The sequence below is a fragment of the Melopsittacus undulatus genome, chromosome 7 (assembly GCF_012275295.1).
Source record: "Melopsittacus undulatus isolate bMelUnd1 chromosome 7, bMelUnd1.mat.Z, whole genome shotgun sequence".
Classification (NCBI taxonomy): Eukaryota; Metazoa; Chordata; class Aves; order Psittaciformes; family Psittaculidae; genus Melopsittacus; species Melopsittacus undulatus.
In genome coordinates, this window is record NC_047533.1 from 5857284 (window position 1) to 5873034 (window position 15751).

The following is a 15751-nucleotide window of genomic DNA, read 5'->3' on the forward strand; positions in this document are numbered from 1 at the left end:
CAAGTAGATCCCAGGGGCTGGATGCTGGTGCTTTGCTGGGCAGGTAGGGACCAGATGGATCTGCAGAGGTCCAAGCTTGGGGATAGGAGGTGGCAGCAGCCTGGTCCACAGACAGTGTTGGACCAGAGGAGATGCCCATAGGCAGCACATAGGCTGGTGCCAAGGGCTGGGTGGGCTGTGGGAGGGTTCCCCACGTCCTCACCCCATCTTGATGCTCTCCAGGGTCATGCAGAGTCAGCAACAGAGAAGACCCATCCTCAAAAGCTACTCTTTTGCTTAAAGCTCTGATTGTAAACTTCAATGGCAAAAGCATCATCCTTCTGTTTCTTGTTGGTCCAGCACTGGGAGTCCTGCTCTATTCCATATGTCAGATACCAAAAGAAAGCTGCCTGCATGCACTGCCCCTTCTGCCTTCCCCATCCTTTCCTGCAGCATCCCACTGTTAAATCATAGTCATGTGCAAAAGGTGCAAACATCCACCTGCTTGCTGCTCAACAAGTCCCAAAGCAAGAGCAAGGAGATGAATAGCAAAGAATTGCATCAAAATCACTGTCCTCCTGTGCTCATCACTTATTAATTACTTCTTTTTTCCCCCAGAAATAGTTATTTTTGCTGTTTTTCTGATAACATCACATTACATGGGATTTTCCATGCAGCTTTCTTTAAGAAGCATTTTCTAACCTGCCCTAAAAATGCTGACAAGCTTTGGGAGCCCCCAAAGTGTGAAATTAAAGAGCAAAAAGGAGAACACAAACTCTTTGTTCTCAGTATCTCACGATCTTAAAGTGCTCGGGGTGATCTCAGGGGTGTCAGGACAAGGACAGAGCCACGCAGGGCAGCCACTGGCTCTCTCCTTTCTTAGCAAGGCAACACTTCTCCTCTCCCCTATATCACCTTTTTTTTTGCTCTATGGTGTTTTAAACATTCTATAATTTCCAAAATCTCTAAATTTCTTTCCCAAAACTCAATTTTAACTATTTGGTTAAAAAAAATTATTAAATTTGGCTTCAAAATTTCCTCCTTTTTTAGCTTAAAATATTTTTTTTAAGTTTCTGCTCAAAATCAGCTCATTTTTGGTGGAACTAAGTTGTTTTTTTTAATAATCCAAAGAAATTCAAATTCCTTTTCAGCTCAATATTTAATTTTTAATACAAGCTTTGTTTTCTCATTGTATTTCCCCCTTTTCCCTTCTCATTTGTCTCCCCCATTTCTGAAAATTATTAATAATTAGGAAATATCCTAATGGATAATTAGGAAAATAATTAGGAAAAATAATTAGGAAAAACCCTCTTCTGAGCTAATTCTGCTGCTGCTAACATCAACAGCCCCAAGGATGCTCCCAGCCCTGTGCTCCCTTCACAAGGGAAGGAGCTTGCAGAGTCCAGGACACCCTTCCCTGTTCCCCATTCCCTGTGGGTATGCATTGGGCTGCACCAAAACCACGGGACAGATCCAGACATGGGGCTGGAAGGACAGGAAAAGCCCATGGCAAATCAAGCCTGGAGCTGATAAGAGCCTCAGGGATCATCAAGGCAGAGAAGCAGCACTCAGGGTGCCTTAAGGGCTGCACTACCCCAAATTGAGGACTCCTTGCAGGCAGGCAATGCATGTCTTACATTCTCCATATATTTATTGCATATGCTCTACAGATCTCAGGTTATAAAATACACAAGTGCATCCTTAAATCTTGCCATTCAAAATAACACATACATGTAGCTATTGAGCATGGTCCCTGCTGTCTTTGCCATGCTGAAGCTCTTCATTGTGGCTGTCCATCCCTGGCAGTGTTCAAGACCAGGTTGGACAGAGCCTTGGGTTATATGGTTTAGTGTGAGGTGTCCCTGCTCATGGCAGGGGGGTTGGAACTGGATGATCTTAAGGTCCTTTCCAACCCAAACCATTCCATGATTCTGATTCTATTTGACAGGCTGATGTGTGGATCTGGGGTGACCAGCAGGAGCTGGCTCTGTTCTCCCTCCTATGCTCTCCAGGCTCCATGCAGTGATTGCAGGATAGAAACGTGTCTCTCATGGTCCAGCTCTGAAATGGGCATCCTTTGAGAGAGATGCATCTTCCCCCACCACCCTTACAAGCTGTACAGCAGCCAGCCAGTGTCTCTTCATGTATTTATTGATCAGAAGGAGCATTGTAGATAAATGGAGCCCTGTTGCCTTTGAGGGCAGAAATAACATTGGATATAGGTGTCATTCAGCATTGCAGGTGTATAGTACCTTTCATTTGGGGTTGTTTTCCATCATGTGAGCATCTGACTTCTTTATTTGCATAGGGAGATTTAGGGCTGAGTTTATCTTTGAAACCAGAGATAAGAGAGGGCAGCAAGGTTGGTGGGAGCTCAGGTCTACCCAGGAAGTGCATCCTACACTGGGATATTGATATTGACCACAGGAGCAGCATGGGGATGGGGATTTACATCAATGCATGTTCTTTCACAGCAAGGGTGAGAAAAACTGAGGATACCAGGAAGTGAGTGAGAGGGATGGACTCCTATCTCCAGGTCTTCAGACCGAGGTGTTCATAAGCCAACAAGTTGCTGGGCTCGATGAACACAGCAAAGTGATATTCAACAGCCTGTGTCACACGGGAGATCAAACCAAATGATCTCCTCTGCCTTTCAAATGTATGAAGCTGGAAGGACTTAAGGGTGTATAAACTTACTTTGATTGCAGGGATGGGATCTTGGAAGTTGCATTCCTTTCATTTCCTTGAGCTGGTTGCTTTGCCGGGGAAGGACATGCACAGGGAGGTGAGTTTCCAATGGAAACTGGTTTTGCCTCATTTTCCACTTCTCTCCTGTTACAAGGAAAGGAGTGCAGAGCTCCGGAGGCCTGCCTGCCTCTTTCTATGCAGACAGAAAGGGCTGGGTGTCTGTGTTTAATTACAGCCTGAAAGAACTGCATTTAAAAGACAACAGCAAGCTATTTAATTAATACTTATCATTAGCACACATAGGAATGCCCAGCAGCAAATTGCAACAACAAAGCAAGTCCTGGGTTTTTTTCCTTGCACTTGGGATAAATTAATTTAGAGAAAAAAAGAGTAAACAGATGATTTACACCAGATTTAAGATGACTTTATATGCAGCAAGAGTATTGGGGTAGCAGGTATCACCCTAGGAGAGCAGAGATCTATAAGAGCAGGCTTTTCAATCTCTAGCTCTCCTGGCCAAGAAGCTTATCTTCAGCTATCCATCTATCTTTCTATCTCGGCATTTGCACTGGGCTCATCCCCATGTCTGAGCGCCTACTTGTCTTCATACCTGTCCATAAATTACACAGTGCCCCCGGGGCATTATAAATAATAATCCAACTCCCAAAACTCCTGTTTAAAACACTGTTTTAAAGCATTGGCTTATAATTCACCATGTTACGGACTTCTCCTTCCCATAAAGGTAAGGCTGGAGCAGAAGGATGTGACACCTTGGTCAGTGGAGTAAATGCTTCCAAATCAGTTCTTTAGATTGGAGGGATGGGGTGGGTGGAGGCTGGAAGATGGAGATGGATGTCATGGCAAAGCATGGGGGAAGGCTGGACTTGTTTGCTCATGGGAAACAGCATCCTTATCCATAGGATTGGGGATTTCTATATCCCTCTGGATTTTAGCTCAGTCAGTGCTGCAGCCATACAGCCATCTCCCCCTTTAATTAATAGCACTCATAATGGCACTATTAATGGTTGGGGTGATGAACCACATCAAGGTTCTGCTGCTGATGTCTCCAAGGGCTGCAATGCTGGAAGGTGGTCACTGGCATCACTGTCTCCTGGATCAAGTCCATTGGATCTGCCTGGGGTGAGGGCCCTGAAATGGGACTTTTTGCCAGAGAAAAGCCTAAGCAGGGGTGTATGAGATGCATTATTTCACAAGTGTGTCCCAGGTTTGTGATCAGTTCTGGAAGGTGCAGGGCTAATACATCATTAAACCTGGGAGCACATCACGCTGACAGGGCCCGCAGCCACCCATCAAAGCACAGGTGAGGAGGTACCGCCTTTCTGCATGACTTTCCTTTGCCTGCTTTCCATCTTGCCATCAAACAAAGCAGGTTCTGTCTCAGCTGGAGACCTGAGGAGGAGCAAGAAGAGCCCTGAGCACCTCAGGCCTGCAACATAAGAAGGATGTGGAGCTGTTGGAGTGAGGCCAGAGGAGGCTGAGACAATGCTCAGAGGGCTGGAGCAGCTCTGCTCTGGAGCCAGGCTGAGAGAGCTGGGCTGGGGCAGCTTGGACAAGAGAAGGCTCCTGAAGGGGAGACCTGAGAGCAGCTCCAGTGCCTAAAGGGGCTGCAGGAAAGCTGGAGAGGGGCTTGGGACAAGGGCCTGTAGGGACAGGACAAGGGCAATGGCTTTAACCTGCCCGAGGGGAGACTGAGATGAGCTCTTAGGCAGAAACTCTTCCCTGTGAGGGTGCTGAGGCGCTGGCACAGGGTGCCCAGAGAAGCTGTGGCTGCCCCATCCCTGGCAGTGTTCAAGGCCAGGTTGGACACAGGGGCTTGGAGCAGCTGCTCCAGTGGAAGGTGTCCCTGCCCGTGGCAGGGGTTGGAACTGGATGAACCATTCCCATGCTCATCCCGGAGCATCCAGGCTGCCACGCGTGGCCGTGCATTGCCCTCTGCGGGAGCGCAGCCGCCCTGCAAGCTGAGCCTGTCTGTGCTCCCTCTGCCTCCGCTCCAGGCATGGAACAGGCTTTTCCTGCTGTTCTTCTGCCCCAGCAATCACAGAGAGAGCTTTTGTAGTGTCCTGCCCAGAGAACATCTGGTTTGGAGAAGCAGCACGTTCACTCCTTAGGGATAGCTGAGAATTAACCCCCTTTTCACTCCATATGAGCATCATCTGCAGTAAGTCGGGACCCTTTACCCATCCTACTGCTTCAGGGCACTGGGATGGGAGAGTGGGAGGTATTTACCATGCTTTCTGCTTGCAAAACACACCAGGGCTCTGGTAGGCTGCAAGTCCAGCACCCTCACCCCATCCTTCCCAGTGCTTCCCAGACAGGGGTTCTGGGTCTGGCCCCTCACCATCCCTTTCTACTCTGGTCCCAGCCAACAAGCTGGATTCTCAACCTCCCACTTGGATGCAGAGCTGGGTGCAATTTCAGGCCTCTCCCCCTTCATAGGGTGTCTAAAGCTATGATTAAGAGCTAAATTACAACTGGGCAGCCATCCCTGACAGAGAACCGCAAGGTCTGGGGAGGCAGCTATTAAAGGTAATTGAGTCCAACAAGTATAACGTGTGCATCAACCAAAGGGGTGGGTGTTATATGGGATCAGGGGGATTTCTTACGGGCACCACCACTGACTTCCTGCACTGCTCCCAGGGCTAAGCTATCCTTTGGGATGAGGTTATTCCTGAGGATAAGGCTGTGTTACTGCTTAAATGTGTTTTGTTGTGTGGTCTGGCTCTTAGAAAGAGGTGAACAATGGCCTTGTGAAGCATCAGACCATGGACATCACCAGCATTTTCTTCCCGACTGCTCAACCCATGCTGATAGCATTAAAAACATCAGCATCCAAGTGCTGTGGGTTTTCGCATCACTTTCAACTAAGCTGTTTCCATCATCCCTGTTAATCGGGATGGAGCCACCTCGGAGGAGGCACAGGACCCTCCTCTCCTGCAGGGTTTTGGTGGGATGGAAGGAGGTGCTGTGGGGCCACTGCACTGGGGGGAACTGAGGAAAAGGCTGCCGAGGTGCCAGCAATGTGGCTGGGAGCCCAGGCAAAGCTTCCCACTCTTCCCGCACATTCTGCAGCATCCCATGCTGATTCACCTCACATTTACCCTGCTGAATGCCACTAAACCTTCACATTAATCCTCCCATTACAGGACTTCCTTTGATGTCAAAGGGGGAATTTTATTTGATGGCAAAGGGGGATTTTTTCCCCCTATGTAATTATTCCTTTATTTTTCTTCCCCCCTTTTTAGGCACAAGAGATCCCTGCCAGATGCATGACTTGTGGAGGCAGCTCCCACACAAGGTATTTATATATTTATATGTATATGATGCAAACGTGGTACTGAAAGACCTGAAGTTTCGGGCAGAAGGGGAATTTCCCATTTCCTATTTGTTTCAGTGGAAACTGCCCAGGAAGAGGATTAGGACCAAAAGCTGTGAGATATGGCACTGGGAAATAGCTCTTTAATATAAACACGTTCAGGGAAAACATCTTGTATTTAAGACTGAGCAAGTATTGATGCCTGGGAATGACTTCTGCCACTACTTAAATTACAGGGATGGATAAAACAGATCCACTCCAAGTCTGCATGCATTTCCCATTGAGACTCCCTGGTGCTGCTAGGATTGCTGGCCTTGAACATCCCAGCATGGATGGGGTCATGGATAACACTCAAGAAGCTGCCAACTGTGGGTAGCACTGAAGAAGCTTTCTGTAGTAGCCAGTAATGATGGAATAACTGAGTTTATTCAGTTTCTATCAGTTTTTATGAATTACTAGGAAAATGTGGATACAATTGCAGAACTCTACTGAAAATGTTATGAAATGGTCTATATAAGTCAATAATTAAGTGTGTCCTTGCTAATAATTCATTGCATAGAGAGTGGGCTCTGCTCAGCATAAAGCATGGCTCTCCTGGGAATGGAAAATGAGCCCTGTGAGGCATTGGCCATGCCCTGGTATCTCAGGCCTGTGTGACCCCCGCCTGATGATCTCCGGCTGTCCTGGGTATCCCAACTGATCACTCTGCATCCCACCGCTTTGCTGCAGCTTCAATCCGCTCCCTGAGCGCCTGTGCCCAGTCCTGTCCCCGCTGCAGTGGGGTAGACCTGGTCTCCATCGCTGTTAAGGCAGTGATTTCAGGGGGGATCTGGGGAACCAGGCCGGCTAGGAGCAGGGCATCCTGGAATTTGGCTGCGGAGGCTGGAGCTAAGCAACACCGGGGAGTGCTGAAAGGGAAAGGAAAGCAAGGAAATGATTGATGTAAGTGAGGCTTGAGCTGGAGATGCTGCAGGAGCAAGTGGTGCTTCTGCTCCCAGTGCTCCCAGTCACTGCTGTTCTTACCTGTCTGGATGTGAGTAGTGATAGTGAGCAGCCACAGCAGAGTGAGGACACAGCTGATAGTGATTCTCCTCCCAGCAGCGCTTCATGGCTCGTGTGATGTCCTCATCTGAGGCTGAGCATGAGCGCAAGGTCTCAGAGAGCTGTGGACCCAAGGGAAATGGGGAGGTTGGCACAGGGCATCACCATCCCAAGTGTTCCCAGTGGGGCTGGTGCTATGGGCACTCAGCAAAGCAGTTTGAGGTGGGGTTCTCCAGGGACCAAAGGAAAAGGGGCTGCTGCTGGAGCTAGAGGATGACTGCATGGATGGGTTGCAAGCAGGGGCTTTCCATCCCCAGATGCTGAGAGCACAGACTAAGCTCCTCATCTCTGCTTCCTATTTACATGCTCAGAGGGAGTCTCTGAGGGCTTGTAAAACCCACCTCAGTTGGTAGGCTCTTATTTCTTTTTATAATGCAGGGTTTTAGCATCTATTTTGCTGCTGCACAAGCAGAAGTGGGCATCAGGCAAAGGATACTCAGGGTGAACAGTGTGTGTTGGATGGGAAGAGGCAGAGCTTTGCATCTGACCCAAAAGCCTCCCAGTTTAAATGTTTGGTTTTCACCTCTAACTCTGCTTTCTGTCTGTGCTCCCTTGTGCTATAACACCGAGGCTGAATTGCAGCACCGAACCCATCACTTAAACCATTACATAGGCCCACTCCCAAACACCACACTCAGTTTGTGCTGGCTCCTGCTGCATGATGCCTCAGTGTTGGCATTGCAGTGGCCAAGGACAGGGTGGTTTCATGTGTTACTTAAATATTTGTAGGTCTTTTTCATTAGTTTTTCAAAGAAAAAAGATGTTTCTTTAGAAAAGTATAATTCAATGGGGTTTTTAACATCTCCATGCACTTACATAGAAAACTTCTGCTCTCATCTCACACTAATATTTTTGGTTGGAAAATCTCTGCTATGATTTTTTTAATCCAAAAATTAGTTGAGAACAAGTGGTGGCAGTAAATCTCATACACACACATAGAGTGCTGCATGAATCTAGAGTTTTTAGTCTAGAGAAGAGCAGACTGAGAGGGGATCCCATCAATGCAATCAATAGCTCAAAGGTGGGTGTCAGCAGGATGGTGCCAAACTCTTTCCAGTGGTGCCCAGCAACAGGACTAGGAGCAATGGCCATAAACTAAAACACAAGTTCCATCTCAACATGAGGTGGACAAGCAGGTCGAAGGAGGTGATCCTGCTCCTCTACTCTGCTCTTGTGAGACCTCACTTGGAGCATTGTGTGCAGTTCTGGTGTCCTCAACATAAAAAGGACATGAAACTGTTGGAACAAGTCCAGAGGAGGCCACGAGGATGATCAGGGACTGGAGCAGCTCCTGTATGAAGACAGGCTGAGAAAGTTGGGGCTGTTCAGCCTGGAGAAGAGAAGCTGCATGGAGACCTCATAGCAGCCTTCCAGTATCTGAAGGGGGCCTACAGGGATGCTGGGGAGGGACTATTCATTAGGGACTGTAGTGATAGGACAAGGGGTAACGGGTTCAAATTTAAAAAGGGGAGGGTTAGATTGGATATAAGGAAGAAATTGTTTCCTGTTAGGGTGGTGAGGTACTGGAATGGGTTGCCCAGGGAAGCTGTGAATGCTCCATCCCTGGCAGTGTTCAAGGCCAGGCTGGATGAAGCCTTGGGTGATATGGTTTAGTGTGAGGTGTCCCTGCCCATGGCAGGGGGGTTGGAACTGGATGATCTTAAGGTCCTTTCCAACCCTAACCAGTCTGTGATTCTGGGATTCTGTGAGGAAGGACTTCTTTGTGTTGAGGGTGTCAGAGCACTGGAACAGGCTGCCCGGGGGGTTGAAGCCATCCCAAACCTTCCTGGGCATGTTCCTGTGTAACCCACTCTGGGTGTCCCTGCCTTGGCAGAGGGGTTGGACTGGATGATCTCCAGGGTCCTTTCCAACCCCAGTGCTTCTGTGTGATTCTGTGAGTGAGGAACTGACCTTCCTGTGCAAATCCTCCGGCAGCTTCAGGCTTTTCGATGCGCTGAATTGCTCCATCAGTGTTTTTATCAGGTGGCTGTTGGAGCCTGAGAGCAGCCAGAGGACCCTTTCCATGTTGTAAGGCTCCTGGGACAAGAAGGCAAGAGGTGAGCAGTGGAAATCCAAGTGTTTGTCTCAATGGGAGAGCTCCCGTGTGGATTCTCTGAGGTCTAATGAGGGTTGAGGTCCTGCTGATGCATTTGTCTTGGTGGAAGCTGGGGTGGGCTTTGTGTCTTTCCCCCTGCACATTTATATCCCAAGACAAGTCTTTGGGAACACGATGCCTTTCGGACCTCTGACCTGTCAGAGCAGTCTGGCAGTGACCATCAGATTAAGAGTAAAACTAATAAAGGGACTAGTGATAAATCAAAGGAGTGACCACATCACTGCAATCACCTTGAGGAACCCAGTCTAATAACACACTCTATTTGAGAACCCGAAATATCCGGCTGTTTACTCAATGCTGCAGCTCCCGTGTGACTTATGAGGCACCCAACTCCCTGCAGGGCTGACCCATGATCTTTATGAACACACGAGGCACATATAGGGCCTGACTGGCCTGTATGGAGCAATGGGTGTTGCAACACTGCAGCAAAACTCAGTGCAAGACCATACAAGAGGGTCCCAATTCACTGCTCATTGTCTCATTCTTGCATGCTCACATGCACCAAGAAACATTCACCCAGGTGAATGTTCACCTTGGCCAAGATACCTTGTAAGGACAGACAGGACAAGGGGTACCAATACCAAATCCTCATCCTACCTCCTGGGTTCAAGCATTGGTCTTGGTTCAGTTCTTTACACCTCTTAGCAGCTGGCAATGCCTATGACCTTTTGTCTCTTCATCCTGACCTACCTTAGCGAGTCATCAGGACTTACTCAGCCTTATCTGGATGGCTTATGGCCCCAGTCCTGTTCTTCATCTTCCCACCATCATCTCCCAGAGCATCCAGTCTGTAATCTTCAGTCTAGTCCGGCTGAGCCCTTTGCTTCAGGCTGTCCCCTGGTCTAGGCTGTCCTGAGAAGCTACGTGTCAGACTGCTTGGACTCCAATGAACTGCTACTGGAGGTGCCTCCAGCACCCTCCTGACAGCCTTCCTCCCATCCTTCCTTCTGCTGCTCCCACATCCAGACCTGTCCCTTTCCCCTCCATTCATTCCAGCTTTATGGTTTCCACTGCAGAGCATTACATAGACATAGACACCAGTAAGCTGAACTGGGCCAGGACACTGATACAAGCATTGGCCTTGACATTAAAGTTGTGAACCAGCTCTCTAGTCTGATTTTGTCCTATGCCTCTGGAGTTGCCTAGGAGAGCACTGGGGCCCAGTCTGGAGGGCAGGTTACAGTGGGGACTGTTCCCAAGGAATGTTCTGTGATGTACATATAAGCTGTGTAGTGCTTCCTGACCTCAAGGCCAGAGAATAGCCCTTGGTTAGTTTAAAGCAATGCAAAGAACCAGCATCTGCTCCTTACAAGGCTCATCCACACTGGACTTCCTGCATTTCCCTTCAGCTCTTCACTTAGTGCCTAATTGGGAAGTTTACTCTGCTTTAGCTTAGTCTGCAGAAGCATCAACCTAAAGAGGTCGCACACTCTCCATCCTTGAAGGTTTCCAACACCCAACTGGCCAAAGCCCAGAGCAACCCAGTCTGACCTCAGGCCTGACCCTGCTTTGAGCAGGTCCCAACTAGAAATGTCCTGAATTCCAGCAGGAATGAACTGTTGAACTGTGGAAGTATTTGCATGGATGCTTCAGATGTGAGCTGAGCCATGATGGGTGGAGAGGGATGTGCAGACACGTCCACTCATCCAGCTCCTTAGAAATCTCTGGGCATCACCTTACCTAGCTGCCTTCCCTCATGATCCCGAAATCTGGCATATGGTTAGTGCCTCAGAGACATGGGTTCAGAGGAGCCCAGCTGCCCTTTGAGCTTTGAAGAGCTCCACACATCCATGCCTCAGGAGGAAAGTCAAGCTGCAGACCACAGCAGCCTGGTGATAGGGGCATAATGACCTATTGAGTGCAAAGCATGGCAGCTCCTCCAGGCTCCCAGGTCCTCCCAGGGTGTTGGAACAGCTCTTGGAAAACCCAGGTAGCTTAAGGCCTGATACAACACCAAGTCTTCCACACTTTGATCACTTGTTTGGAAGCAGATCCAATCGCTGTGGATCACAGGGTAGGTATGAAAAGGGAGGTATTTGCTTCCAGCTGTTTGTTTTCTGTACTTCCATGACTTTTCATTTCTGAGGCCTTTGCCTGCCTGCTCAGACTTGTTTTGCTCTGAGCAAGCTGCACATGGCCATAAAGGAGGCACTTCTGGGCTTCCTTACCTTCTTCCTGGTCTCTTCCTTTCAGAAGCATCAACAAAGCCCTTGAGACAAAATGGGATTTACAGCTTTCCAAGTGCTACATTTTGAGGAAACATCCCTCTCTTGCTAACCTTGCACCAATGAAACCCCAGAACCAGCATTCCAGAATGAAGACTATAAAGTCAAGCATTGAAAAGTGAGGAAGAAGGCATTTGCTCAATCTCAGCTCAGCAGTCCGCAACATAAATGCTCATATGAGTCACACCTCTTCATGTATCACTGAGAGGCATTGCCAGTGGCAGAATTCTGCTCTCATAAACCAGGTAGAATAGAGTACAAGGGGAAAACCATATCATATTGGGTATTTTCCCATTTTGGCCAGTTCATTCCATACCTGAATATCCATGGCTGATGCTAAGGTAGGCTTCACGCTCTCTGACACTGAGAAATCTCCATGTTGGACAGTCCTGTGAAAGATGTCATTGGTGTTCACCACAGCAACAAGGCGAATTGGGAGACCCATTTTCTGGGCAATACATCCAGCTTGGGGAAAAAGAAGTGAAAACAAATACTTGATGAAGAAACACTCAAAGGAGATTTAACGAAGAAGTCATTGTACAGATTCATTGAGCATACAGTTCACAAGCAGACGCAAATGGCATTCCCTAGTACAGGGGGTTGGAACTGGATGATCTTCAGATCCTTTCCAACCCAAACCATTCTGTGATTCTATGACTTTGGGATTGAGGCAATCAAGGACCCACATTTAGAAGGCCAGATTATGCAACAAAGAGTGGCTCTCTTGACTGTACTCTATGCAAACCAGAGCAGGACTAGGCAGGACTCCACACAAAACAGAGCTACAGTATTTTCCCTCTTTTCTGGATCAGACACATTTTGTCCTTTTCCAATGTGCCCATCTTCAAGATAGCTACAGTCATCAAAGGGTGGTGTGGCTTTTTCTGCACCTTCCAAACCCTCAGTGAGCCCTGAATGACTGATAACCATCTGTGAGTAATAAAATAGAAGTGGTGCTGAAGAAACCCTACCAGAGAGTGGGTGTTTTAATAAACAGCAATACGCAGCATCTGCAATGTGCTTTTAGTCCATAGGTCAAGCACTCTCTTCCTTATCTAACCTATCTTTTTCCCTCTTTACCTGTGATATTTCCTCCTCCTCCTGTTGGCACAACAATTTCCACCACTGGTAGCGGGGTGGTATCCAGGGATGGGGCGCATTGGAAGTAAGCATAGAAGTGGTGAGCGATCTGCACCATGATCCTGGACCAATTGACTGAATTCAAGCTCATCAGATTGTATTTTTGGGCAAAATCAACATCAGCAAACAGTTCCTTGATGGGCACATCAATCTCATCGCTGTTCCCATGAGCTGGCAAAGGGAGAAAGGGAAGATTAGATCTGCCAACATCAGTGCAAGAGGCACAAGGTATTTCTGCTCAGCAATGGGGTCAGCCTCAAGCCCTGGTGTGTGCTGCAGCTAAGGATGTCCTGAGATGCCCACTCGCCTTGGGAGCCAGCAGTTGAGCCATCCACTGTGTGGATGCTGTATGGTTTCTGCAGACGTTGCACTCTAGGCTCTTGCTTATCCCAAGGATGTCTTAGCCAGGAAGGCAAATACCTGCATCCCCTATGAAAGACAAGGTGAGACCTGGCTGAGCAGAGGCATCCATGGGACAGCAAAGAGCCCAAAGGCAATTCCTAACCATGGGGACAGCATGGTGGTAAGGGATGGGCCACCATGAAGATGAGGGGATGGGAGAAGGGGTGACCTTCAGTCCTTTTAGTACCAAGAAATGGTCTTAATTCAGTGCAGCTAAACACCAATCACCTGCATGGAAGCAGATCTGATCTATGGCCATGAGAAAAGGAAGCCTTGAACCACCTGGTGATCAAGCTGGGGATGGGCTCCAGTTTGCCAGATGTCTGGGCATAGTGACCATGATGGCAATGACTTAGATGGATGCAGCTACTAAGGCTGCAACCCCCTGAGACTTCTACAGTCATGGTTTGACACAGAAGAGCCATAAACTGGGCAGTCCAACAGCAGCACCAACCAGCAAAGATGTGGATGTTGTCTTCAATGACGGTGGTCATCTGGAGCTCTTGTATCTGGGTGCACAACCCCTTGGGCAGCAGAACAAAGACGTCCATGTTCTTCTGCCCTCTCACACTCTCAATAGCTGAGCTACCCGTGTCCCCTGAAGTCCCTGTTTCGAGTGAGGGAGAACCAAGAAGAGCAAAAAGAATTGATGTGTCAGTCAAACCTGCATCACTGCACTTGAAGAATAAGATGCAGAGATGTTCCATGAGATGCTTTTGGCTGGAGCAGCCACCCTGTCACTGCCCAGAGATCATCCACCAGCCACCTATGAGGCAACACCACCCAGGGCTTCTATGGGGAGGGCCATGGGATGATGGCAATCAAGGTAAAGACCTCCCCTACACAAAGAGGCATACTCACCCACCACAATGGTGACGTGCTTCTGCCTTTTCTCCAGGAAGTACTGTAAAAGCTGCCCTGTACAGGACAAGGACAGGTCCTTAAATGCATAAGTAACCCCATGCCAGAGCTCCAAAACGTTCAGCCCTTCTTTCAGCCTGGACAGATGGACGACATCCTTGTGTCTGAACCTGCTGAAGGCCCTGTCGACCAGCTCTATAGGGAAGATGGTTAAAGGAGATGTTAGATTGGGTAGAGGAGCATCTTTCTGACCCATGCCTTCCTGCACCATTCATACACAACCAAAGACTCTCAGTTGCTGGAGAGGTGATAGATACCCAACAACTTATTCCTAGCTATTGGGAGTAAACCAGTCCAGCTTCATTGTGTTGGACAGCTCTATACAAGTAACCCCAGCCGATACCTGACACAATCAGAACAACCTGTGTTACAATATAAAACCCAGGAAACCAGGATTTGCCATAAGGTACTGCTGCTGCACAGGTTGTAGCTGCCCTCTGGTGCAGTGATAGCTGTTAAATGGTAAAAACACTAAAAATCAGTCTCAATGAGGGTATGGGAACAGCAGAAAGCCCTGGTGGAGGGCAGGTCTGGAGCACCCAGCAGCAAGCAGGGCCACAGCATCAGCTATCACTGCTGTAGTCACCAGAATCCCTATTTGCACAGAGAGGACACCTTTTCCATCAGGCAGCAATTCCCAGTGAGCAGAGATTCTCCTCCCAGGCAGAGAACAGAGTATAGAAAGCAGCAGGGAGTGATGCAGGCTCCATCCTCTAGTGGCTGTGAAGAGGATGGAGCAAGGGCAGGCAACGCATTGAACACCCCAAACCCGTGTTGCACATCCCTGCCAGCAGCCGGGTGAGGCTCACCACTGAGCGTGCTCCGTGGGACCAGGTCGGCAGGGATGAAGAGGGAGCACAGCTCCTTCACCAGCTCCGGGTAGGAGAGGCTGCTCCACCTCCGCAGGGTGTCCCGATCCAGCGAGGGGATGTGCTTGGGCATGAAGAGGCCCCCATCGGATGCGAAGCCGGAGAAGAGGGTCCTCTCGAAGCCGACGGTCCCTGCGCCTCCCCGTGTGCTGATGTACTCCATGGTGGTGCTGGGGAGACACCGCAATCACCGCCAGGGCCCTGAGCATTCCTAACTGGGAACAGTCCTGCATCCCAAGCTATAGGATGCTCTGAGGATGCCCATGGCAGGGGTTGGAACCGGATGATCTCAATGTCCTTTCCATCCCAAACCATCCTATGATTCTATATAGAACTTCCTATGTGGACAGACAGATATCCTCAGGGAGGAAACCACCTCCTCCCCCCAAAAGCCACAGGTTGCTGGAGCAGCCGGGGCTGGCAGAGGACACACATCGTTTTGCAGGCAGTGGAAACGCTGCCTGAGCTTTGCACGGAGCCGCCTCATCCCGCTTTCCCTGCGCCATTCCCAACATGCCCCGGACACACTTCCCGGCTCGATGGCGCAGAAGTCGCTGTGCAAGCACGTCATGTCCCCTGCAGGCGACTTGCAAAAGGTGGAGCTTTAAAAGTACATAAATAAAGGGAAGGGAACAACGTGGGGTTTGAGACTGAATTTTGCCAAAGGGGTTAAACTAAAGATGGGATTTAACTCAGTGTAGGATTGATGCAAATCCCACTGAGCAGCCTCCAGCGCTGCTGCTGGAAGCCCCTTTAACCCCATGAATGCCATGAATCTCCATAGCTATTCCCACCTCGGACACCAAAGCTATTCCCACCCCTCGGCATGGCCGCAGGCTTCCTGACCCCAGTAGAGAGGCAGGAAAGCAGACACGAAACTCACCCCCAGCGCTTGCAACCGGACACCCTTTGCCCTTGTGCTCACGGGAATCTTCTCCCCGTTGCAACATGTCAGTGTTCCCCTCGGAGCGCTCGG

General features: G+C 49.1%; 1 protein-coding gene across 1 annotated transcript; it reads right to left on the reverse strand.

Annotated features, from left to right (window-relative positions):
* Positions 1-6168: 6168 nt before the first annotated feature.
* On the reverse strand, positions 6169-15751 carry THNSL2 (threonine synthase like 2). The gene is made up of 9 exons (XM_005144618.3): positions 15659-15751; positions 14716-14945; positions 13847-14041; positions 13440-13592; positions 12524-12754; positions 11760-11908; positions 9014-9139; positions 7025-7164; positions 6169-6909 (listed from the first exon to the last, which is right to left on the reverse strand). The coding sequence occupies exons 2-9, from the start codon at positions 14936-14938 to the stop codon at positions 6702-6704; spliced, it is 1425 nt and encodes a 474-aa protein (XP_005144675.2). The 5' UTR covers positions 14939-14945; positions 15659-15751; the 3' UTR covers positions 6169-6701.